This window comes from Pipra filicauda, unplaced genomic scaffold (assembly GCF_003945595.2).
Source record: "Pipra filicauda isolate LSUMZ 115617 unplaced genomic scaffold, ASM394559v2 scaffold167_size3244652_pilon, whole genome shotgun sequence".
Lineage (NCBI taxonomy): Eukaryota > Metazoa > Chordata > Aves > Passeriformes > Pipridae > Pipra > Pipra filicauda.
In genome coordinates, this window is record NW_024104184.1 from 1,002,250 (window position 1) to 1,026,190 (window position 23,941).

At 37.7% G+C, this 23,941-nt stretch overlaps 1 protein-coding gene across 1 annotated transcript in view; it reads right to left on the reverse strand.

Annotated features, from left to right (window-relative positions):
* SLC2A13 (solute carrier family 2 member 13) overlaps positions 1-23,941 on the reverse strand; it is a 151,796-nt gene that overhangs the window by 27,203 nt on the left and 100,652 nt on the right. The window contains exons 5-7 of the mRNA XM_027731994.2: positions 18,916-19,079; positions 14,029-14,149; positions 1,812-1,937 (exon numbers count right to left, since the gene is read on the reverse strand). Coding sequence (XP_027587795.1) covers positions 1,812-1,937; positions 14,029-14,149; positions 18,916-19,079 — 411 coding nt within the window. The remainder of the gene's footprint in view (positions 1-1,811; positions 1,938-14,028; positions 14,150-18,915; positions 19,080-23,941) is intronic.

The following is a 23,941-nucleotide window of genomic DNA, read 5'->3' on the forward strand; positions in this document are numbered from 1 at the left end:
GAAATTAATTAAATAAGAACTAGAAATGGGGATGACTATTTGAAAAAAGAAATGTGGATATTTTATTGGTTTTCTATCTTAAGGCAGGACTTTCCCTCCAGTGACAACCAATATAACAAGTTTAAAATAGTTTCCTTTTCTCTTGCAAGATTTTAAGCAGTGTCCTCATGCTACAAAATTCTTGCACAAAATGGAAATATTGCATTTTGCAATATGGAAAGGAAATATTTCTTCTTACTTATCCAGTTTACCTCAATAGGCTGTCTAGCAAAGAGTGCTATGTGAGAGTGAATCATGAATATGAAAGGACTGCTGATCCCCACATTTTCTATGTTATGCAGTAACAATGCCTAATTAAATAAAGTTTGATTTTATCTATCAACTATTTATAACAAGTTTTTGTTTCCATGTATGTCTTCCTGCGTGCTAGTATGACTTGGCCAATTACAAACACGTTACTTCAAACTACAGTATATAGGAAATTAATGTTTACTTGGAATACAAAAAGACATCTGTTACCTTACAAATATGAGAGTCTAAGTGCTGCAGAATATATTTGGATATCAGGCAGTATGCAAGGTACATTGCATAATGCACCCTTGAAATTAGTCACAGAACAAATAAGTTGGATGACATTTTGTAGTATTCATTTTTATTAACTGTAATAGCCCCAAAATGATCACAGTACTTTTAAATTCGGATGACAAAAAATGTAAGCTTCTCTTTTCTGCATCTGGAATGAATTAATAGGCATAAGATTTTAATGGTACTGAAATCAAAAGGAGGGCAATTTTAGAGTAATTTTAAATTAATGATTCTACAATTAGTAGGTATTTTCATACCTTTCACCTTTGTCCAATATGACTCACTGCCACTAAGGCACTTAGTTTTAACTCCTGAGAAATACATATGAAAGTTAAAAAAATTTTTAAAAAACCAAAACCCAAACCACCAGACAAACCTTTGCCTATTTCCCAAGTATGTTCATGATGTGTGGGTGGCTGAAATGAGTTATGGGGAGGTAGTTTTATCAGAAGTAATTACCTAATTCCTTTGTGGCTCTGAACCATTCTAAACTCTAATCCAAGCCCTAATCATTATTAAAGTATTCATAAAGCCTTTACAAGACAGTGTTCCAACTCATAAAGCCATTCCTTAAGAATAGTCAGTACTTCAGAAAACTTGAAGATTGCTGTGACTTCACAGGGAATCTTTGTGCTGCTTAAGAAAGAGGTGTGATGTATTTTGCAGTTGCATTTTGACTTACCTATGAATGCCCATGTTTTTACAGTCCAAGTGTAACATATGGCATGACAATGCTTTTAAACACAAAACCACAGAAATCTGTGGCCAAAACCCATGCTTCTGACAATTTGAACTTTTCAGATTTTGATCATTTTAGTTTATTCAGCTGAGCTGATTGGTTTCTATAGTAGGCCAAGATTAAAAGTGTGGTTTAATTAAAGCATTTAAAAAGAAGATTAATTCAGAGAGCTTGAAGTATGTAACTAGTGAATATGCTACCTCAAAGGAATGAAAACATTAAGGAAAGGTAATTTACCTAATTGTTAGTGTACTTTTGCCATAATTCCTAAGTGACAGACTACACCAACCTGGCTGCACACATCAGGGTCAAGGCTTTTATTTAGAACAGTTAGAAAGTAATCACCCATTTTTGACAATGCCAAACTATTTTTTTCTTTCAGAACATCCTAAGAGTAACTTTTTATGTAAAAGCAAAGTTGTTATCAATAGCATAAAATGCACTCTCTGTAGAGCACAAGACCAAAAAATCTTGAAAAGTGACATACCTGCCCCAAGCTGCTTTCATTGTAGAATCTTTATCAACAGGAATGCATGAGGACTCAACAACGCTTGATTTATTCAATTTGTAGCAGAGACCACAGTCTGGATCTAACATACATCCATTACAATAACTGAAAGAGAAAGAAATAAATACTTAAACAACACTTCGTTCATTTGCACATGTCAAAAACAACAGCATCTCCTAGTCAGTCTTGTAATGCAGGTAGTTCAGTTGTCAGTGTTGAAGACAAGACAACAGAACTTCTCAAAAAACCATCACATATTGCTTTCACCTTCTTCTGTGACACATTTGGTGGTCCAGTTGCAAATGTCCCTCGTCTCTGACGAGGGTCTAGGATAATTCACTCACAGAATGAACTTTAATTAAAAAAAGACAGATTGGGCATGCAGAGGAAGAATCATCATAGAATGGTTGTGTTGGAAGTGACCTTAAAGATCATCTAGTTCAACCCCACTGCCACTAGACCACGTTGTTCAGAGTCCTATCCAGCCTGGTCTTGAACACTTCCAGAGATGGGGCATCCACAACTTCTCTGGGCAACCTGCTCCAGGGACTCACCACCCTCACAGTAATGAATGTCTTCCTAATGTCTAATCTAAACCTGAGTTGCTTCAATTTGAAGCCATTCCCCCTTGTCCTATCATACATGATACCTAAAAATCAAACTAGAATTTGGGCATGTACAGATATGAGAGTCAGTCCGAGATCACAATACCATGTGTGTCCATGTGGAAACTCAGCACCCGAGTTCCCGTAACATTTGGTGGAAGGAGTCAATATGTCAATGGAGCCAATTCACATACAGGCATCTGGTGCCCAAAAATATCCCAACTGCCCTTTACTTGTCACTGCAGAGTGTACAGTGCTCTTGCAGATAATTTCTGTGCATTGTACTTGCCAGCTCTGTGCAGATGTCTCTGATTTCCTTGGGAGTCTCCAAAAGCATGAGATGCCAACGTTTAGGCAAAGTTTCCTCAATGCAGTCTTGTAAACTGTTCAAGTGACCAGAAGCAAAACTGTTCTCTAGATACCACTGGTTGCACTGACCACATCTCCATTGCCTCTACTGGGAGCCTGGACACCAAGGGCTCCACAGATATTTCCCTTAGGTGTCAGTCTGAAACCTGTCCCTGAGATCAAACTGAGTGGGATGTAGGTGTGTGAGCTACAACAGCATTCCAAAGCTCTCCACGCAGTGCAAGTTATCTGAAAGTTTCTAGCACAAGTTTCACCAGGTCTTGCAAACACTCACTCATTGCTCCTGTGATTAAACTATGCAGGCATTTATCTTCCTTGGAAGCCATCTCAGATTCAGACACACATTTTCATCTGTAAAGCCCCTGATATATTCTAAAGCAGAACTTTAGGAGTTAAAAAATAGGAGAATGAGCAACTGTAAAACATAGGATAAGTGTAGAAATCTGAAAATTAAAATTTAAATGTAACATCTGGAAATGTATAATTACAGTGACCAAAATAGCTTCAACATATACTCCTGTAATAACAAAATCAAGGAAATAATCTTTTCGGAGTGTGTATCTTTATCACAACAATGACTTTGTGAATGAAGAAATAATCTGCCTAATCTACTATACCATTATGAGATAAAGTAAAAGTAACTGCATAACAAAGTCTCAAGAAACTAAAACAGTAAAGCAGATTATATGGATTTAAAAAGTCTGAAAGTACATGCTTAAAATCTAGTCATTCAAATTCTTCTTACTATGATGTTTCTAAAAGAATTACAAGAAGGTCAATTCATATGGTAGGTGGCAAAAAGAGAGGGCTGGGACTATGTTAAAAAAGCGTATTCGTTTCTATTTTCCTACTTCTCCAAGTTTCAGAAACTTGTGCTCTTTGCTATTGTGTTCTTTCTAAATTATGAAATTACAGCAGAATTTCCATGTTGTCTACATTTAGAATATATATCTATTTTAAATATACCTTCCTCTTGCTTGATTGACACGTCAAATTCAAGTTTGAACAGCTTTTTTTTTTTAATTAGGAAAGTTGCATTATATCAGCTCTTAACTGAGATACTAACTGCAGAAAATATTTTTACAATGGAGATGAAACAAAACTTTCAGATAAAAGCCAATCATATTATCTAACCGTAGTAAACATTTCTTCTCTTGCAAAGATAAATGAGAAAATTGTACTTTTGCAATTATCAATTTTCAAAGGGAAGGACAATACCCATATTACAGTAGCAAGACTTAGTGAGACTTTTGTTACATCGGTATTAGTACAGCAATGGGCAGTAACCAAGAGTTGACAGGAACAGAAGACAGCAGGCGAATAAAAACATTTTTATAAATCACAAATGTATTCAAGTATGCAATAACAATACTAAAAAAAAATGTATAAAACTAATATTTTCACATAGTGATAAGAATCTCATGATATCAAACAGGATCTTGATATATGATTTTCAAATGTAGAATATCATCTACTCAAATGATGTTATCAAAGTACCTGTTAACAACCTGAATTTACAAAAAGCAGGGTGCCAGCACATCCAGCATGGTGCCCTGGCATAGAAAGCCAGTTTTTTCCATAGAAAGCAGTTGTTTCCAAATACTACATGCTATCAAGTGAAGAAGTGGATTTTTAAGTCAACTGTATGCAAATTATATTCAGTGTGAACGCCATGTGCAGAATTTAACAGATTAAAGTGGCCTTTAGGCAACAACTCTCTTCAGAATATTTCAGGATTCAAGGTTTCTCTAGATTTATTCTTTTTAGGTTTTACATTAAGCAGCCAAATACCAGAAACCAGCCAGAACATCAGCAAGACACAGGAATGCAGAGACTGACAATGAGACACAGCGATGATTGTCATCTTTATGGTGCTGCCAGCAGAGGACAGGATGGGGACTGGATACCTCAGCATTTTCCTCAGCGTCCTCAACAGAATCAATGCAGAGATGAAGCACAGAGCTGAGCTGTGCTCTGTCTGTTCTGTCCTGCTGGGCTCACTCTATGGATAATGCAACGTAACCTCATTTGGCGCTAGGCATCAGTAATCAGACAAGTAGGAAGCAGAAGATATTTATTTCTCCCTCCCATCCAGAAAAAAAATGAAGAGATTTGATTATTGATTCCAGTGTCTATATGGCTGTTACTTCAGCTGATCCTCCAGTTTTATTTGATATCATAGAATAATTTAGGTTAGAAAGGACCTTTAACATCAAAAAATCTAACTGGTCTTCCTTTTGGCATTCGACATAATAAGGGATGCTGGATTTCATGTCATGCCAAATGTCAGAGGTTACAGTTTCTCATAAGAATTTCAATAATTTAAAATTATTATTTTCTACAGCTTTTCCAAAGCTTGTCTTTCAGATTGAACAGTTAAATAACTATTTAGAAGCCTTTACTTTAGGATTTCTCATCATTAACTATACAATGAGTTCATACAATCAGGCTTTGACTTTAGGTTTTAGAGACAAGACCAATTTATGTCAAGGAAACACAGAAATTCAATATACAAAACTTAAAGCCCTTTCAAATCTAACTCCCAGCAGACTTAGGGTAGGCTGTTCAAAACATTTAACATTCTTCTGTGCACTGTTTTATCACTGACACAAAATTTTATGTTGTCTTTGATAAGATGAAGACCAATGTTTTTTCCTCCCAAATCCCAAAATATACACATTACAACTGTTTCATAACACAGTAAGGAAATCTGTGTCAGTTAATAAAGTCTAATGATCACAGAAGACACAGCATGAAATAAGCAAAGAAGACTTTTTTTCAAAGAAGCAATAAAAAAACAACCAAAGACATCTTGTGCTGAGGTTGTTTATTCTAGAAATAAAATATATGGTAGTTTCAGGCTTATGTCCTTATTCACGCCAGCCCCATTGCTGTTTGCTAAACAAAACTATTTAACCAATTTGAAATTGAGCACATATTCTGACATACCTTCTCATAGTAATGTAAATAATATAGGACATAGAATATATCAGGAAAAGAAATGCACAACATAAAACTTACTACAGAGCTCCTTTCTGTCCTCAAATGTACCTTCTTATCGACCCTACCCATATATATCCAAATATATGTCAGAGGATAAATCTACAAAAATACTGATAATTCTTCAAATCTACACCACAGATCAGTTATGGTCTCGAAAGCTCTATACAAGAATACTCCAGGATGTCTAGATTGGAAAGGAAATTTGCATCCAATTATAAATGGGAGATATGTTTCCTTTACTTTATCATGAAATATTTATATTTGTGCTAAGTTTATGAGCCAGTGTCTTGAAAACAGGTTCACCTGTGAAGAGCCAGTTGAAAATTCCCAGGCAGGATGGTTCTCTACCAGACTGACAATTCAATATTGAATTACCTGAGAGAGATTATTTGATTTTGATGAAACCAGGCAGCATTACAGCAGAAAGGTTTTATAACGTCCTTGTTTCCCTCCCTGCTTACCAGCTGGGCTCCTAGGCAACCCAACATGAAGGCAAGTGTCTAGACTTCAGATGCTTCAGTCTGTGTAGCAGAATAACAACAACCAGGAATGTGAGGCTCCAGAAGTTCAAAGACACCCAGCTTCTTTGCATATCAGTGTGGCATGAACTCAACAGAACAAAAGTCTCAGCAGCTTGACCTTTCAGTTTATGGGGAACTGCCATGAAATGGGATTTCTGGGTTCCTGCTTCATCGTCACAGCATGTTTACTGAGAAGCTGATGGACTATTAGAATATATATCCCCAAATCTGCCATTCCTCCCTCTGATTCTGCCAACACAGTCAACATATTCTCTTTATCTGACCAAACAGGAATAACTGACATCTAGAAAGGCAGACAGCATTAACTTTGAGGTACCTCAATAGCAATTTCTTGCCAGCCTGAGCATCAGCAGCTTTCAAAATACTCTGCTCCAGAGCAGCCTGCCTGATTAACTGTTCCTTAGGTTACAGGTTGATCACAAAGTTCACAGCACCATCCTCTTTCACAGAGATCTTACAGTGTGGGGATGAATCATTAATTGACTAGATGTGCACATTTTTCTTGATACCAAAATTACTATTTTCTTTCTTCCTAACAGTGTAGTTTATGAGCCTCCAGTACAGTCTCTAAAAATACTGAATAAAATCTCTGACCTGCCAAAGTGACCCTCCAGATGACAATAAAAGGTTCACAACTTCTTTTTCCCCACTGCTTATGTTTGGTTTGTCATTACATTTTGTGCTTTAAATTTGCAAAGTAACCTTTTAAGTAATGACTTTCCTACAATTCTCAGTAGTCTCATAATGTGAGCTGCAAGTTGTACTTTGCCACTTTTTGTTGAGTGATTCAGCACTAAAAAGACCTCTGTCCACTGCCCTTTCTCTGCAAGTGCCATTTCTTTTGTTGTCACACTATTTTGTCTTTTTCAAGATGAATCTCAATTTCTGAATTATTCATTTCAAAACATTTAATTGATTTTAATTTTTGCCACATTTTAAAGAACTTTCAACTTCGCCTTCTATGTTCTGTTATCCAATACGAAATGTATCAGTATGTTCCTATTGTCCGGTTACAGAAATGCAAACCAAACCTGATAATATATTGTGGACTGTGTAGCTCTTTGACAGAATGTAACACCTGACTGCATAATATTCTACTATGTGAGTAGCATGAACAGCCACTCAAGAGTATCAAAATGTCCCCAAATACAGACGTTTTCTGGGACAGACTCTTTCCACTTCTTTTGGATTCATCATTCACACTGAGCACATGCTGCACAAGCAGCCCAAGTATGTGAAGAAGGATTTATATGTGAAAATCTGATACATCCACAACATATAAGTTGGACCTGATGATCCTTAAGGGTCCCTTCCAACTTGAGATACTTATGCAGGGCATTTTGTTCATGTCCTGTCTTCTCCAGAGAGTAAATTCCAGTGTCATGGGCTTGCTGAACACACTGCTCCTGCTCTGTACGATGCAAATATTCATATTCCTGAATAAGGTTTTACTCACAGAACTGCAGGAACAATAAAAACCATTTCAGGAAAGGCTCAATGTAGGGATGGCAGGATCTTGCAGTATCTACGGAGGATTAGCAAATCCCTCCCAGAGAGAACATAAGCAGAAAATCACTGCAGGCTGGAAGGAATGTCACTTTGACTGTCCCCTGCTTTCTACTCTTTCCAGCTTGCTGTTTTCCACAGTGGAAGCATGATCCTAGGCCAGGTGGATCTTTCATTCTACCTAGCATGCCCTCAGATTTAATCTTTGCTCTCAAGATTGGTTATGCACATAGTCTTCTGCCTCCCTTAGCATGCAATGTGGTTGCTTTCCAGCTCCTTATAAAACAACAACAAACTTCCTTGCTTCCGCGCTTGTATTCTCCTGTTTAAAACCAGACAATGTCTCTTCCTCCAGCTCCAAATGAAAGAAAATGCCCATGATACATGAGCTGAGTATCACTGGTCAGGACATGTCTACTCAATCAGACACAGTAAGGGGCAACTGATGAATCCAAACAGCCAAGGTATTAAATTCAACAAAAAAAATATAGGGACTTTTGGACAGATACTGCAGTATCAGCTCTGTTCACATGTCAGGATATTGATGCCTTCAGCCGCCTACAAAACTAGGAAACTTAGGGTTTTTTGGTAAATAGCTTACTTCATTTTTATACACAAGCTCATTTCAGTTAGGTATTAGAACCGTGTTGAAAACTGCCTGATGCTTGTGTTGACATCTTGTGCTGCTTGCACGTTTCACCCCACCTCAGGCACAAAATCAAGCCCCTCTTTACAGTTCTGATGATTCCTGTGTTGTTTCCAAAAGTGAAGCAGTAGATTTAGATTAAATATAACTGGACGAGAACATAGGGGATGCTTTAAGAAGTGAAAATGTGCGCTAACTGCCTGATACCACTTCCAGCTGTCATATCTGGGACACAGGAAATACAGTATTTAACCAAGAATGAGAAAAACCCACTTCGACTTCAAGAGCACTTTCCTGCTATTACAGGAGATCAAATGACAGTAAGGTCTACCAGCACTCTGTTGGGTGTATATCCACACGTGATACCACACATGTATCCACTCAGTGATGTCCATAAGGAAAAGCTATAATTTATAATCACAGTACTCGTATGCTGGCTGCAGTTCTGTAATTTACCACACAGATACTCCAACAGATCTAAATCACAGTTATGTTCAAGTATGATTAAGCTTTTCTCATCTTCAAATCAGGCTCCTACTCCATCTAGTCCACTGAGACTATTCCTTGGTGTCCTCCCTAAAGTTCCAGACCAGTACTGAATCCTTATCCTTCCTGATACACCAGCCACACAAAAACACATTAGCTTTCTTCCAATGTTCCTTAAACCTTCTTCACAAAGGCTCACATGCCTCAACTATGCCACATAATTTATATAATCTCAGAGTAACTGTTTTTGGCCTCTTGGTGTTTGCTACTTCTGCTTTAGATCTGGTGAGGACCCCAAAGGCTCACCTATTCTTCCCACCTATCACAGTCCCATAAAGGAAATCATTCTTTACAAACCTTGCCTAGTCCTTAGGTCCTCATGGCTACACCACTACTGCTATAACACCTTGGTATACTGTGTTGGAATACTGACACCTCACGAAAAGTGTCCTGATCTACTTGCTCACAGGAATCAGTTGTTTCTTGTCTTTGATGATATTTTTTTCTGAACTTATATAGCCCCTAGCATAAGAGCTTCCTGATTTATTCCTGGAACAGAGCAACACAGACAATAAGGAACAAATACATCTGACTTATATGTACCTTTATTTTGGATGTAATGGCAGTCTCTGTAGCATATTTTGTTTTTAAAACTACTCTTCCAAAGAGACCCTACACAAAGATACTATACTAGCAGCTTCCAGGTAGATCAGACAGAAGCCTTGTTCAAACTTGATTAAAATCACCCTTGTGTGACTAAAACCTGCAGACCATGTAAGGTGTAACACCATCACTTTGGAAAACTAGAAAAAAATTCCCTAAGCATTGTTTCAGTTTTTGTTAAACAGCAAAGTCTTACAAGTATTGGCAGAGATGTGAAGTGTTAGTAGGTTACTATATGAATAACAATGCCTTATTTCCTCCTAAGTGCAGAGTTTGAGTCAAAGTATGTGGAAATGTTAACAAGTTACAGGGATGGCATTGCACTCATAGATATTATAGTTCAGGTAAGTCACTTTTTAGATCTTTGTGTTTAAATTGAAGAGAGGACTTTTTCCTCACTCCCGTTAAAGATGCTTACTACATGGACTGACATACTCCTTCCTATTCTTTATAATTTAAAATTAAATTAAAAGTTTTGATTGATAGGAGCAACATGCCAGCAAAAAGAAAATGATTACCAAGCAATATAACCTTATATTATTTACTTAATATATTCCAAGACCATGTTGAGGTCACTTCGGAGTTCTACAACACAAACTATCAGAATTTTAATTACACTTCATAAGAGCTGGCAAAAGTATTCTCAAACATTTTTATCTCTTCACATATTCATAATTTTTTACCTTAATAGCCAAACCACATTACTATATTTATTATTGCAATTCTCAGTTGTCAGAAAGACCAGTAGCTCAAGTATTTTGGTATTAGAAACAGAAAACGAGAATCACAATTTAAAAGATACTGGTTCCATGATACAGTGACATTATGCAGAGTACCAACACTTAGTTTGCTGACAAATCACACTGTCAATGAGTTATGTCAATAAAATAAAGCACAATAGCTAATACACTTACTATATGTATCCTAAGGCTATTAAATACAATAAAACCAGCTTCAGTTACTAGGTTAGCTGAGTTTTTCAGGACTGATCACAATTATATACTTTTGCTACATTCATAAAGAAAATACATATTTCTGTTCATTAGCTATCTTATAAAATGGCTGTGTTAGAGTACTAAATATTGGTGCCTCCATCTCGGTGGTGTGTATTTGTACAACGAGCTTAGGAACATTAACCACGTGAGGGTGACTAATTCAAAGATGAACAGCAGAGTCCTTGTGTGCCCAGCACAGCTGGCACCGCCCGTATTATTCTAATCAGCCTGAAGACAATCTGTTCAGGAAGGATCCTGAGAAACTTCTTGTGCACAGGTATTATTTCCTTAAGATATGAGTGTTAACCTAAGCTTAACACAATATTTACCATTTTCATATAATAACTGAGAAGAAAAATTTTGCTTAAGCAGAGCAAGTTCACATTATGCCTTCTAGAGCTGACCAAGTGTCAAGAAGTGCAGTGAGAGAGATGGACACATGAATAAAAGGAGACAAAAGGACTAAGAATATAAGGCAGCAGGACAACAGTCATTTTACAGAAATGGCTCAATTTCCCAAACAGTCACACCACTGATTCTTTAAAGACTGGGAAAAGGTAGGAGGGTAACTAATGTCCTAATGTCCCAACCTCAACCCCCTTCCAGAACCAGGCAAGTTCCCAGTAAAAACAGGAACATGTTCATAGAGTTTTGGTAGTCAGAATAGGAATAGCTATTCCTATTCCTAAAAGTTCATCTTTTCATTTCTAAGGTGATAAATTTTGGGATGGCGTTGGTTTGCATTCTTAAATTTACCTCTGAGCTTCTCTGTGGCCTTGATGATATGTAACAGATCATGGTTGCTGAGGAGATTAAGATCAAATAAAGCAGGTGACCACACTGCAAATTATCTACACAACCTTACACAGCTGAGTGTGAAAATGAAGTTTGATTTAAGGATGGCACAGAGAGAGCATTCACTTTGCCCCTCCTCAGTGAGACACACACCCACTTCCACCTGTGAGAAGGCAAAAACAGATTTCAGTGTTCAGAGTGTCCTGCTGAATTAGCATTATTTCTGTGATTCAAATTTTGTTTCACAGATTTATGGATTATTTTTTGTCTGTTTGACTATGATATTTTACATCCCTACACTAAATGAAAATATTTGGTTTGATATTCACAGCATATGTTACTGGTTTGTTTTCTGTAAACAGGTACAAGTATCTTGTTACTCTGTTTGCATGGCACAGCTCTTTCAGAACACAGTGTTCAAGCCCTAGGTGCTTTTTTGAATTAGGAGAATGACTATGCTCTTTATTTGCTAGTCTGTTCTACCTTCATTGTTATTCTAGCAGCAGGAATTAATCTGTGCAGAGGAATATGGATCTGAAGGAACAACAAGCAAACATACTGTTTGTAGTAGCTCCAAGGGTTTCTTAATGGACACCCCCATTTACTCAAACACAACGGATTTGCAAACATAAAAAGCATTTTTACTCTGAACAGTGTCAGTGAAACTTCTGTCAGCAAAATAACTGAAGTTTCCATAACTTATAAATACATTTTGGCAAAGACAAATGCAAATTATATTTAGGAAACACCTCCACACTCTGAAATACCCAGGCTGCAAATAGGTTTATACTCTAAGGATAGCTCACCTCACAGAAGCACTGTGTCACCATTAGATGAAGAAGACTGTGAGCTGCATTTGTGTAGGCACACATATTCAAAAGCAGTTACAGTGAGATGGCATTACTTGTCCATCTTCTGAAGTCCTGCTGCCTTTTGCTTTTCCCAAACTTTCTGAGACCTCTTGAAGGCTTGCAAGAGACAATGCTAAGCAATCTGAGATACCAACAGTTACAGTGGTGCAAGCTAAAATATAGGTTAAACAGCAAGAGACCACTGCCATTGTTACCTCCTTTGACTGGATATCCTGTTTGTAACTATCTCTGCAGTAACACTTGCTGCCCTAGGTGGAGGCTATCTATACAGTATTGTTCTTGGAGTAGCAAAGAAAATATGGAACACTGGCATTATTCAGAGTAGACTTTTACTTCCAAATCCTCTGGTTTGAGAATCTCTTTGATTCAACTCCATAATTGCCATAGGGAATACGTCCAGGGCCAAAAAGGAGGGAGAGGTGAGCCACACGGCATAAAACCCAGCCTTTAGCTTTCCTTTGGTTTGCAGACTCCATCTCTTCCTTCCAAGACCATGCATGTTATGCTGAACTTCTAACCCAAGTGGAACGGTGAAAATACCAGCTACTTTCTCATGACTAAAACAATTTTAAAAATTTCCCTTCCACACAGTTAACTGAAGTCCTAGGCAAATCCTTCTCACATTCTTCTTTTAAGGAAATATTATTGCAAAAGGAGAGCATTTGGTAGCTCTTCCTCCTTTACATCTTTTAACCAGACTACTCACCATTTGTAGACATGCCCATCTCAAAAATTGCAAAATACTGCTGTATAGCTCCATAGTAAAAACCAAGTAAAAATACAGGTTTTTGCATGTAGAAATCCTTATATCTGGTAGTATCTCATGTTGCAGTTATTAGTATCTATTTATACTCAATGAATACCTTCCACCCCCTCCCCAGATCCTTAGAATCTTTCATCTAAGACATTGCTCTAGCATAAGAAAAGCCATGAACCAGCCAATACTGCTAGGAAACTAGAAGTGTGGCTCTCCTTTCTTGGCATTTATTTCTATTACAAACACTTGTAAAACAGATTTTGAACATAAGTAAGAATTTCTTCAGCCATTGAACTAGTCTTCTCTGAATAGGGAAACTTCTAGTCTGCCAGCTAACTGAACAAAAGAGCACTCACATGTGAATAAAACTCACAAAATACAGAATATTACACATTCCTAAATCCCCAGAAGTAATGTTACTTGAAACTATGATTGCATATGGAAGTGCATCTTCTACCTACTATAGAAAAATAGGTCAAAAGCATCACATTTATTTTAATTATTAATTGGTATGTAATTAACTGAAGATTTTTTTTTTTCTGCTCAGGAAAACCACAGGCAAGAAACACACATTCTTGAAGAGTTTACAGCTTTTATGCATGACAAATGTACAAGCAGATGAATAACAGCAAGTATTTTTACAAATTCCTTGTGAAATATTCCTGACTTTGTGTACACTATGACTTGTTGCAAGTGTGATATATCAGAGGAGGTAAATGTGGAATTTGCCACTTAACCATCTTATTTAGTCCAAGAAACTCCAAAGGATTATTCAGAGAATTTAATCAGGGTCTAATCTTCTCTACAGAGGGAAGTTAGGATTTAACCTTTAGCTATTTAGTTTAGTTCCTTGTGCCAGGCTTTGTGAATAACTGTCTATTACTCCACTAAGTTGTAAAACTCAATTAAATGGAAACAATCTTCAAGAAGATTGGATGAATGATCATGAAATCTCACCTGTATTTTGTGCAGGTAGAGTTTTGATGTGAAGGATCTGGTGGATTAAGTGTGATTCTTGGCGAGACCTGAGCTGATAGCAAAAATCCCGAAGCTAGGATAATGAGTGCTACAGCAGTACCTAAAAATACAGATAAAGAACAATGTGATACTTTTCTCTAGAGCACATGATATAATTCTCTATTGAACTGAACTCTGCTTGGAAAAGCAAGGCACTCCATCACTATGCACACAGCATTCGCTAAGGAGTTGTGATGAGAACCTAAGAAAATACCCTTTGCTACATCCACATCTTGAATTAGGTTAAATGTTAAAGTCGAGTGCATCGAGTTTAATATCCAGATATTAAATTAATAAGTTGACACTTCTGTAATATGTGGAATTGACAACTGCATGAATGAACAGATAATATTATTTTTGGTGTTTAAAACATTACTGTAAAGGTAAAGTTTAACAGTGACTTTGAAATCACCACACTTCTTCCCACTCCCACACCCAGACTTGCAGACTTTTCTGTAAAAAAGAAAATAGCATCAGCTTTTTTGTTGACTCTACTTCCCTTTGTGAAATGAGAGAAATTTGACATTTAATAAAAACAACATCAAAAAGTCCAACATCAATTTCTGATCTTGTTTCAAAGAGCACACATAACATCTGCTAGGAAAAATTCTTTCCATCTGTTTGCTCCTGTCTCCCCCAAAAAATTCCTTGTGCAAGAGCTGGGCAAAATGAGGAGAGGAAGATGACAAAAGAGGTTTGTATTTTGTGCAACAGGCCATTACTACAACACAACTCACAGTTTTCCTACCTTATTTGTCACACACACACAATATACTGCATCATTTTAATGAAAACTGACATACCTCACTACTCATGATACTACTGCAAGTGCTTCAAACTCAGACCTAATAAAACCTTTACATCCTGCTACTCAACGATGCATTGAGATCTACGTTGTACAAAATACCCTGTATACCTATTTGAATACTCACTATTTATGTGGCATATTTTATTTGAGAGGTCATATACAACATGTATGGCCTGATCTAGTAATAGCAGTAGAAAATGAGTAATAACATTACTTGTGAGTTAGTGATGATCACGCAATAACGTTATTCTTACTGCATAAAACCAGACTCACGGACCACAGAAGCACATCCCAGCAGGAAGGTAGCACACATTTACAAGTGTGCAGTGATATAGCTTAATGACTAAGGGCAAATGAAAGACATTGTATTAAATTCCAAATACTTATCATCTCTTTGCTCTGTACGTTAAAAGCATGTAAATAATTTTCTCAGTAACGCATCTGTGTGAACCTTTAGAAATGCCATTACACTAAAACCCTCAACATGTCAGTCTGGTAATCTTTGAGAAATTATGCATTATCTGGTCTTTATTTTGAAGTTTAAACTATTTTTGCTGGGCGGAGAACAGAACGGACATATTGGCAGTTTTGGGGGTGGGTTTGAATGTTTTTTTAAAGAGAAAAGCGAGATTTTCCCAGCTGGCAAACTACCGAGTATGTGGAAACCTTTTCCCGAGAGATAAATAATATCTTAAGTACAAAGACGTGTAATATAATTATCCATGAATGTGCCTGTGCAGCAGTTATGGCTAACAGGAAGGAATGTGCATGAAGTGCAGAAGGCTGAATGACACATTTACCTGAACTGAGGCAACTAGGACATTAAACTCAATCACAAACTGTGTGTGGAAAAAGCACCTACTCACCGTAAGATATTTCAATTTATTCCATATTTGGCTTTGTACTGCTATGGCCGGTAGGTACGCTAATAATACCAGTATTCTGGGCAGGTTGGATGTTACACTAGATTTACTGTACTTTCAAAATGCCATAAACCAGACAGAAAATATCTTTAGACAGGGCTTACAATCTTACTCATATTCATTTTAAATATGCCTTGTCTGTCTTTCAAGTTAACCAAATACACTAACATTCACTTCCAGAACCTCTGTAAATGTCTTATTTCTTTGGAAAAGTACGCAATATGTAAACCTGGGCAAATGAAGTTTCATATGTTTTCATTCTGTGGGAAGTTGTGCTATGATGAACAAAACCAAACAATTATAGCACATCGTTAGCTGAGATGGGAAAAAAACCCAGAAATATCCTGAAGATATTTTAGATCCTCTCTCTTTTAAAAAGACACAAATTGTCCAATACCCAAGTACCACCCTGCTTTCAAATTGACAAATTCTGAAGGGGAAAAAGAAAACCACAAATAAAATGGATAACACACTTGTCAAAATTCCTGCATGTTTCCCAATTAACAGCTTTGAAGAAAGAAGTTAACTAAAGAAAAAGAAGAAAGATGAAGAAATGATAACAAGTTATAAAATGAATGTGAAACTAAGATGAATCAGTAACTGTAGTAAAGAGAAAGAAAAAGGTCATTTTTTTTTTAGTAGCAGTTTACTATAATTTTCTTAACACTATATGAAGGGCTCAATTTTTCAAAAGTTTCTAATATTTTTAAAATTATAAAGACACGTTAAATGAAATGTAAAATAGCTCTTTCTCAAAGTTTTCAGAAAGCAGGAAAAGCACATGAGTTTACAAAATGAAATTACAGTATATCGGCTTTTAATCAAAATATTAATGTTACTATCTCTCTTCTGGTTATTCTTGCAGGTTTTCCTCTAATAAACATCTAATAAATTAGCCTTTATCGATAAAACAAAACCCCACAGCTGTGCAGCAGTAGGCAAAAATAGTAGTTTTGTTTTCATTTTGTGCAATGAGAGACTGGGGCATACCCAGCTTCCCCAAAGACCAGACAAGCTGCCAGTAATAACTCAGTGTGAAAGTTAATGTCCTTGGAAATGCAAAGCAGAGCAGTAAAAAATATGTTTACCTCTTGAGAAAACTCAACATGGAAAACAAATCCATCAGCAGATTTAGTAATTATCATTCTATTACACAGCACTCTTGTTAAGGAAAACAGATCATATCCACCACTACCTAAATCAAAGTTTCAACTGTTGAATAAAAAAATTCTAAATGGTACAGAGAGATGACATATGCTTTCATTATTGTCATTATTTGTACTTTCCTTAAGGAGGGGCTGCATGATAAAAACCACAGGAAGCAATGCAGCACGGCTCAAGTGATGCTGCAGACCGAGCACCAGCAACTGACCACAAAAGGAAGACCATTTTTACAAAACAATTACTTTGTGTCCACACATCATTAGCAAATAATCTTTTAATGCATTGTTAATTCTATGTCTTATTTCTATATCCTACTCTGTTCCACGACTAATATGCTTTGTAAGAGACATTTATATCTACATTTCACATGTACAGCCTTTGAATATGTTAAACAGAGCCAAAAAGCAAAGAGCTCTGATCACATGAAAAGTCCATGTGGGAATAACAGCTTTACAGCTGAGTCCAGATAAACTTCTGAGGGGCTAGCTTGACATTTGAGATTATTAGGGCCAAATCAACAAATAAATAAATACTCTGTTCCAACAGAGTACAAAGGAGAGGTGGCACTCAAGCACCAGAAGCGTCAGTGCAGGGCCTGGAGAAATCTGCTTCACAGAAAGACAAGAAAACAGACTGGCTGGAGGAATCAAAGAACTTATGGGGGAGAGGTATTTTAATAGAGCTGCATGCAGACTGTGATAAAAGTATCAATTTGAGATTTTTGTTGATATCTTTTAAGACGTGAGTAACGTGCTTTTACAATCTCCTCTGTCATGACCTCATTTCTGAACTTGGATTGTGAAAAACACTTCAGGTTTCTTGACTCCAAATCAAAATTATAACCAAGCAAATACACATTTATTGCAACTTGGAACACCAAACTGCCTCCAAACTGCATGTTTTAATTTAAAGATTTGAGTAATTGTGTACCAAACATATCTGTGTACCCAGACATGTCACTGGGTTATCATTGTTCTGCCTATATAAACACATTCAAATACTCGAGTGTAGATTAAATCAACTGGTAGCTGGGAACTGCTGGTCCCACTCTGCTGTGTTGCACTAACTAGAAGTTTGGATCCTTGACAGCAACAACAGAACAAAATATGGAGACATTAAACCTTCCCAGCCAAACACTTCTGAACATTATTTCAAGAGGAGAAGGAACTGTTTCTCTTTTCGAAACCATGTTCTTGGAAATATCTGAACCTTCCAGACATTCAGCCAGAGGCAGGCATCAGTCACAGATCACTTCAGCCAGAATGAGCCCATGATGCAGGAATAAACAGGGAATTAGCAGGTTAATGGCAGGACATACTAGACACAGGGTGGGTGCTTGCTCTGCATTTTCCTGCTTCCAAGAGTTACGGTGTTTGAATATTTGGATAAAATGTACAAATCCAGAATTCTGCCCTTTAGTATCTCATACAGGAGATGAATTAAAATAACACTAATGTATGTAAGGTATTTACTGCATTGTATCTGAGGTAACTATGCAAAAACTGCATTGTTTTTTAAGAAGTGCTGCAATGGTTATGCAATATGCTTTCCCTGGTACTTCTTCATGAGATGGTTCTGAATGCCAGTTTATCAGCCAGGAATTACATAGGAGATTTAAAAAATAACCAGCTGTGAAGTTCCAAGCACTTGATTCCTTAAATTGGAAAAAAAAGCTAAAGCTAAATAAAAACATTGTTAAACATGGCTTGAAGAAGAAACTCACCTGAAAAAATAACATGCTGTCATTTTTAAATTAGCCTTTAACTGTGGTACTATACTACTAGTCTTGAAAGGCTGAATGATTTCAGGGAGAAGATGCCAACAACACTGTAATTTTAAAGAGGACTACTTTGAAAAAAATTGCACTTGAAATTTTATTTTCCTTTCATTAATAATTATAAGGAAGATACTAAACACTAATGAAACACTCACCTGTTAAGCTACCAAGTGTAAGTTTCCGGCGACCCATTCTTTCAACAAGCCAGACTCCCACAAGAGTAAAAATGAAGTTTATAAATGCTGTCAGTGCAGCCAGCCAGATTGCAAGCCTGTCATCTTCCACTCCTGACATCTGCAGAATGGTAGCACTGTAGTACCTATGAGGGGAGGGAGAGACAAATACGAACACCATTTATTTCAATTTGGCTCATGTTATAGTTTCTGATTTTAAATTGAAAAAGATCATAACAAATATCAAGTGTGACCTCCTGCATAATGCAGCTGCAGACTGACATCCAATTATCCTGGGAAATCAGGCATAACCAAGGCATAACTCACACCTGACTGAAGTTTTGACCGGTGGACATCAACAGATGAACTGCTATTCTCTTGGCTGTTTATATTTTCAATGGTCAGTCATACTCTGCTAGAAGTGGGGTTTGCATTTTTAATTTAAACTAATCTGGTTTTCAAATTCAGCCACTTTTTTGTGCTCTATCTATTTTTATGCCAATCCATAGGATTTTAGCACTCAGTGTACTGTCTAGGGAAAGAGAGCTCAAAATCAAATAGATTTTCACTCCCGTTAAAGGTCATACGGAATTAATCTATGGCATCCAACATGTTGCAAGTGACACTTGCAACCTCCTGATTTTAGGTTTTGTAGTTTTATTTCAGTGCCACTGAAGCTCACGAAACCCTCTCTGTGGTATTACTTTTGTCTAACCAGAATGTGATTGCTCTGAAGTTCCTTAGCACCACGTTGCAGGGATGTGAATCTGCATCCAACAGGAGAATTTGACAGAATGTTCTACTTCTCTCTGAAAGGAATCAATCCTCCCACATAAACAATAACTCATAAAAAATTCAACTGAAGAAAATGAAAAGGGAGGAGAAATGAAGCCTTCTACCATTTTTCACAGAGATCAAATGAACACAGATACTATGCCCATGTTCTCAGGGAGAGCTAAATAAACCCTCAAGAAAACACGAGTACTTTTGTTCATGCTGTAGAAGCACGTTTCATCTTGTCCTATTAATTTATGCTGACTGAAATACTGAATATTCAAGCCCTCAAACACCTCACAGCCAACAGGCTATCACACAGTAATAACCATCAAAAATGTCAAAGCTCACTTTTTTTCTTTTTTGGTCAAATTGCAGCTTGCTTTAATGTCCAATTGTTGTCTTAATGCCCAGATGTGCCAGCCTCAGAAATTGTAGTGGTTCTCATTTTTCTATTGTAAACATAATCCGCTTTTTATTTCAAATCAATAATCCTTGATGTACAATATGCTCAGATGCCATTTAAGACACTACCAGCCATAAATGACAGTGCCTATGGCTGGATGTTACCCTCTCGCCTGTTGGCTAAGACAAGGCATTTAGAGCCTCCCAGATCCCTTCCTCAGCTCCTCTTCCCTAGTACAACTATTTGAGGCCATGCCTATGCAACCAACTTGTGGTGCAGCAGGAGAGGACCTCCACAGTGAAACTGTTCAGATGGAGGACCCCGTGTCTGTGTCCACGCAGGTTTGACTGCAACACCTCATCTTGGCTCATCTCAGATGCACACTCTGAGATCCTAGCAAGGGATCTTGCAGTATTCCTGAAGAGAGGAAGATTCATGAAGGACAGACATCAAAATGCCAACATTAATGTGTCCTCACTTCTTAAGGTGCTCTAAATTAAACTGCTAACTGCCTGTCAAAACTTACATCATCCTGCCCCGTTTTAGCAACCAAAATGATTCCATCTCTGATCTCCCAATACACCTTCCTTTTTCTTCTTAAGGGTAGGAAAATAACAATAAATGTCAAGTCCTGGCCTGCTGACACGTACTATGAAACTCCCATTTACTTCCACCAGGCAAGGCTTCGGGAAGCCATGTTTAACTCCACACATCCAAATCTTCTCAAAATCCAATTCTACAGGGAAGTCAGAAATTGCCAGTTGTCAGCAGCAATGTATAATGTACTATCTATACAGTCGAAAAAAGCAAAGAATAAAGAATCACATAAAAGCATGTCTACCGCCTAACCCATACAACAATTGTCTGTTGTCTGCCAGCAACATTCCTTCTGGTTGCTCATTGCACTCACAGGTTATATATCCTCAACTGGAAGCTTATTGTTTATCCATAAATAAACAATGTGTTTTAGTTTCTGTGGAAAACAAAGCAGAGAAATTCTGCAAATCCAAATGCCAAGCTACCAAAGCTTGAGTGCTGGGCAATGATGTTCACGGCATAGCAACCAAACTTCAAAAATTTAAAAGGGCACTTGCATAGATTATGATAACTACTAAATCAATTTGCTTATGTTTACTTATTTTAGTATTCCCATCTTTTATACCAGCCTGTGTAGCCCTATCTGTATATTTAAATAACAAGACATCAGTCTTTTTAAGTTCCTCCTGACAAGGTAAAAAACCTATGTGGTAGTAAAAGTTAGGTTGTGATATTATACAATCACAGTGAATACTGCAGGTCCTGCAAGTGACAAAGTTGTGCAGTCCTAGCTTATTTTCTAAAACATAACAAAAATTACAAAAGCACCTGTGTATCCTCAGAATTTTTAAGCAAGTACTGTATCTTAGAAAGCAAATAAATACAGGCAATTATAAAGCCACACAAATTAAGTGTGTTGCTGTACTGGGTCTGGCTGAGCTGGAGTTCATTTCCCCACAGTAGCCCTCACAGTGCTGTGCTTTGCATTGGTAGCCAGAAGGGCATTGATGACACACCGGTGTTTTGGCTACTGCTGAGCAGGGCAGCACAGTGTCTGTGCTGTAACATTCCTTCCTCAACTGAGGGCAAGATCCTGGGAGGGGACACAAGTAGGCCAAAGCTGACCCAAACTGACCAAAGGGATGTTCCATGCCATGTGACGTCAGCTCAGATATAAAAGCTAAGGAAAGGAGTGGGAAGGCAGGCATTCACTGTCTCCAGTGGCAGTCTGCTGAGGAACACATGCTGAAGCCCTGCTTCTCGGGAGTGGCCGACCATCACTGCTCATGGGAAGTAGCAAATAAACCCTGCTATCTTTTGCTTCGCTTTTACGTGCACAAGCCCCCGCTTTGCTCCTGCTTTAATAAACTGCCTTATCCCAATCCATGAGTTGTTTTCCATCTTACTCTCTCCCCTGGGTGGGAGTCTGGGTCTGGCTGGGAAGGGGAGTGATAGAGCGATAGAGTGGCTGGGTGGGCACCTGGTGTCCAGCCAAGGTCAACCCACCACAGTTGGGTATATACAGAAAATCTTTAATAGTGTTTGTTTCTGAGATGTAAAAATTATGAAGTTGTTCTATCAAGAGTTGGTATACATTAAAAAAAAAACCTGGAGACATTTCCACAAATTTAAGAATCCTCATACTAATCTTTTGATTATATACTGAAAATGCACAGTTAATGAAGGAAATTAAGCACTTGAAAACACTTTTCCCCCTCTTCTCTTTTAGAGTGAGGTTTTGGGGTTTTTTTGCAACAATATCCAGTGTTTAAAGAATAGGATAATTCCCCCCCTTCAAGCAGGTGTTATAGACAATTCTGGATGCATCAGGTTCCCAGGTTACCTCCTTCAGCAACAGAGAAGCAGCCCATCATGCCAGGCTTTGTAGCTCTCAGTCAAAAAAAAAAAAAAAAAAGCCCATCAGTAAGGTGCAATCAGAGTTCAGAGTGCCCATTTTTCACAAGGGGCTGCTCCAGCCCATCTGTCATGCCAAGTCCACTCCACCAAAGTTTCTAAGGATGTCAGCCTTTTTGAACAGACTTTGTAATTCTTGAGAAATTAATGAATAAATCTAAGGTTGCCTTTACAGAGAACTGAAAATTAATTAGTGTAATAGTACTGTTGTTACTAAATGTTTTTAATCTGCAGATGTACACACTGTAGTCTTTAGTTTGCAGCTTGAACTCAACAATCATACTGTGTCTGGCATTTCTGAAAACTGAGAGGCACTGAAGAAACAAGAAACACAAGCCAGGGAACTCCCACTGGTATTACCACTGCTGGAAAGAGGCCAGGCACATTGAGTAACTGCAGTTTACTGAAAGATGGACTATACAAGCTTGAGAACACCTAGAGCAAGGCAGGCTTGCAGACAGAGCAAGCTTGCTTCTGCCTGTCCCACACATCCACACCAATGTTAAGAAAGAGATTTAATCAAGAAAGTTTAAATTGACACTTTCATCACTAAGGTCCTGCAGAATTACCACGGCTTCACTGATGCATTAAACTCTGGCAACTCATCTGTGCAGATGAACCCACAGAAACAGCAGGAGAAAGCAAGAGCAGCATATGGGAAATTAGATGCCAAAGTACTGGAAATGAAAACAAAATAGGAAGAAGTTGATATATCTGGAAGGAGCCAAAGACAGCAGATGCTCCAGGTGTGGAGGCTCTCTGACAGGAGGGATGCTATGGCACTGCTAAGCACTGCATGAAGCCCAGGGAAGGGAAGCAGGCACAGTGGAAGGTACAGTAGAAGCAGCAAAGTAAAAATATCCCTTGGTTAGACTTGTTTGAAATAAAGACTGCGGAGCAACGTAGCGACCTTGGATCATATAATCAGTGTTGGATCATGTGGTTCAACTTCCCAGCTTCAAGTTCTACACACAACAGTCAGAAGGAAGAGTTACGCTCTGCAGTTTCCACTGAGGAAGTTGCATTCAGAGCAACCATGGATGTCAGTCTGGAGACCTGGACATTTATTGAAACTCTGCTGTTTCCCTGCCTACATCTCTAATCATGTCTGCCTAATCTCTTACCTTGTTTTTTAATCCCACAAATTGTTTAAGCAGCTAGATTGGCCCAGATGACCTTTAGAGGTCCCTTCCAACCTTAACCAGTCTGTGATTCTATGAAACACAAATTTGATCACCTCCTTTCTGAACTGCCATAATACAAAATAGTAATATTAACTGTAGCACTGATATTATGAAATACCTAAGCATAGACCTACTTTTCAAAGGGAATTGCTTTTGCTGGAAAAAAACTTTGTGGATGCTGAATCTCCATTAC